A 3411-nucleotide genomic window follows, 5' to 3' on the forward strand; every position below is an offset into this window, starting at 1 on the left:
CAGCAGAAGTTCCTCTGAAGTCCAGTATCTGCTGGAAGGGAACCTGGTGGTACGAGAGGATGAGTGTGGGCCTGTTGTGCTTCCCCCTATCCCTCCCTCTTCTCTCTCACTGTCTGAAAAACGTAAAACGTGGATTTGGGTACAGTGTTTATTTCCCCCTAATATCTTTGAAGATTACACCTAAAATAATTAGGAATACTTCTTTCTACTGCTGATCTGAGACCATTAGGGTTAATCATTACAGATATAAATGCAATATATGGAGTAGAAAAGATTGCCTGCCCACCAACTTGATAAGAATCAACATATGTTCTACATGGTCTATTTCTATCTGAACGTAACAACTCAATCAAGCTTGTTAATTGATCGTTAAGCCATGTTTGTCAGGTAAACTAAGGTCATTAGTGGCCTATATAAGCCTCATACAGGCCATGGGAAGACATTACCTGTTGATAACACAGACTATTTTCATGATCATGGGAGGTGTGAGAGAATTGCTGCTCGTTGTGATGACTGTGGGGGTTGTCAAAGGTTGGTTCACTAATGTTTAAGGGATTTGTTTGGTAAATATGCTTAACTTTATAAGTTGGGTATTAATATTTGACTGTCTGTATCTTCCGCGTTGGTCATCTTTTATTCTTCACTGCTATTAATATATGTAGCTATTTTGTGTGAACTCAACTTCTGTCAACACTTTCTCCTCAGTTTCTTGTTACCCTGTTGGAAAGTCCCAGAAGCAAGATCAAGTCTCTCTGCAGAGGAGACTTGGAGGTAAGTGTTTCTTTCCGCAACCCTTCTAGCTATGTTCTTTGTCACTGTCTATGGTGCTGCTGTGTTTGACACTCATTCAACAGCATAGAGTAACTCAGTCTAAATAATGTTGTCAAACCTTAACCTACATTTTTCAGAGCTGTCATCAAATGACGTCTCCATTGTGCATGCCCTGGCCTTGCTCCGATCCATAGGGTCTGACGCTAAACAAGCCAGAGAAGGTACGGCCTGAAACATATACTTTGAAAACTGTAGGGTTCATGTTGCTCAAAATTCGATTAGCAATTTGGCCTAGACCGTGTAGAACAGATGTGTTGCTGTAGAATACCCAACTGTTCCTTTTGTTTTTTCTCAAGAGTATTTAGAGACCAATGAAGTAGAATCCCAAGCTTCTCCAAACCATGGTAGCTCTCCGGCAAATGATGCCCTGTCCTCTGAGGAGAAGCTGAGGCGCGTGTCCTCGGACGACGCCGCCACCTCTGAAGCTGCGACCGGCCCGTCTGGCGACGACGCCACCTCTGAAGCTGCGACAGGCCCGTCTGGCGACGACGCCACCTCTGAAGCTGCGACCGGCCCGTCTGGCGACGACGCCACCTCTGAAGCTGCGACCGGCCCGTCTGGCGACGACGCCACCTCTGAAGCTGCGACCGGCCCGTCTGGCGACGACGCCACCTCTGAAGCTGCGACCGGCCCGTCTGGCGACGACGCCACCTCTGAAGCTGCGACCGGCCCGTCTGGCGACGGCGCCACCTCTGAAGCTGCGACCGGCCCGTCTGGCGACGGCGCCACCTCTGAAGCTGCGACCGGCCCGTCTGGCGACGGCGCCACCTCTGAAGCTGCGACCGGCCCGTCTGGCGACGGCGCCACCTCTGAAGCTGCGACCGGCCCGTCTGGCGACGGCGCCACCTCTGAAGCTGCGACCGGCCCGTCTGGCGACGGCGCCACCTCTGAAGCTGCGACCGGCCCGTCTGGCGACGACGCCACCTCTGAAGCTGCGACCGGCCCGTCTGGCGACGACGCCACCTCTGAAGCTGCGACCGGCCCGTCTGGCGACGACGCCACCTCTGAAGCTGCGACCGGCCCGTCTGGCGACGACGCCACCTCTGAAGCTGCGACCGGCCCGTCTGGCGACGACGCCACCTCTGAAGCTGCGACCGGCCCGTCTGGCGACGACGCCACCTCTGAAGCTGCGACCGGCCCGTCTGGCGACGACGCCACCTCTGAAGCTGCGACCGGCCCGTCTGGCGACGACGCCACCTCTGAAGCTGCGACCGGCCCGTCTGGCGACGACGCCACCTCTGAAGCTGCGACCGGCCCGTCTGGCGACGACGCCACCTCTGAAGCTGCGACCGGCCCGTCTGGCGACGACGCCACCTCTGAAGCTGCGACCGGCCCGTCTGGCGACGACGCCACCTCTGAAGCTGCGACCGGCCCGTCTGGCGACGACGCCACCTCTGAAGCTGCGACCGGCCCGTCTGGCGACGACGCCACCTCTGAAGCTGCGACCGGCCCGTCTGGCGACGACGCCACCTCTGAAGCTGCGACCGGCCCGTCTGGCGACGACGCCACCTCTGAAGCTGCGACCGGCCCGTCTGGCGACGACGCCACCTCTGAAGCTGCGACCGGCCCGTCTGGCGACGACGCCACCTCTGAAGCTGCGACCGGCCCGTCTGGCGACGACGCCACCTCTGAAGCTGCGACCGGCCCGTCTGGCGACGACGCCACCTCTGAAGCTGCGACCGGCCCGTCTGGCGACGACGCCACCTCTGAAGCTGCGACCGGCCCGTCTGGCGACGACGCCACCTCTGAAGCTGCGACCGGCCCGTCTGGCGACGACGCCACCTCTGAAGCTGCGACCGGCCCGTCTGGCGACGACGCCACCTCTGAAGCTGCGACCGGCCCGTCTGGCGACGACGCCACCTCTGAAGCTGCGACCGGCCCGTCTGGCGACGACGCCACCTCTGAAGCTGCGACCGGCCCGTCTGGCGACGACGCCACCTCTGAAGCTGCGACCGGCCCGTCTGGCGACGACGCCACCTCTGAAGCTGCGACCGGCCCGTCTGGCGACGACGCCACCTCTGAAGCTGCGACCGGCCCGTCTGGCGACGACGCCACCTCTGAAGCTGCGACCGGCCCGTCTGGCGACGACGCCACCTCTGAAGCTGCGACCGGCCCGTCTGGCGACGACGCCACCTCTGAAGCTGCGACCGGCCCGTCTGGCGACGACGCCACCTCTGAAGCTGCGACCGGCCCGTCTGGCGACGACGCCACCTCTGAAGCTGCGACCGGCCCGTCCGGCGACGACGCCATGGATATCTGACGTGGGACATGCAAGAGTTCATGGGTACTCTAGTCCAGTGTGTAACTGCATTTGCTTGTTTTGGCTCAATTAAACATTAACTGTAATACTTGTGTCCTCTGTATTGTTTTGGTGGTTCCTACTTGGAGTTGAGGTGTATGACCTGACTTGAGTAACTGGGGTGATGGCAACATTTATTTTGCATTATATCCATGCGCCAGCAATATTACTCAGACCCCTGTGTTTTAAATTACCAATTGACTTAAGCTACATGTGCTCAGTGTTGGTCCATTTATGCTAGTAGCATCACATGATACCTCAACAGCATTTTGACGCCATTT

General features: G+C 58.0%; 1 protein-coding gene across 1 annotated transcript; it reads left to right on the top strand.

Annotated features, from left to right (window-relative positions):
- Positions 1 to 470: 470 nt before the first annotated feature.
- Positions 471 to 3091, top strand: LOC118936929 (polysialoglycoprotein-like). The gene is made up of 5 exons (XM_036934583.1): positions 471 to 531; positions 706 to 771; positions 909 to 992; positions 1128 to 1421; positions 1725 to 3091. The coding sequence occupies exons 1-5, from the start codon at positions 471 to 473 to the stop codon at positions 3089 to 3091; spliced, it is 1872 nt and encodes a 623-aa protein (XP_036790478.1).
- The last annotated feature ends 320 nt before the right edge of the window (positions 3092 to 3411 follow it).

Source organism: Oncorhynchus mykiss, chromosome 2, assembly GCF_013265735.2.
Source record: "Oncorhynchus mykiss isolate Arlee chromosome 2, USDA_OmykA_1.1, whole genome shotgun sequence".
Classification (NCBI taxonomy): domain Eukaryota; kingdom Metazoa; phylum Chordata; class Actinopteri; order Salmoniformes; family Salmonidae; genus Oncorhynchus; species Oncorhynchus mykiss.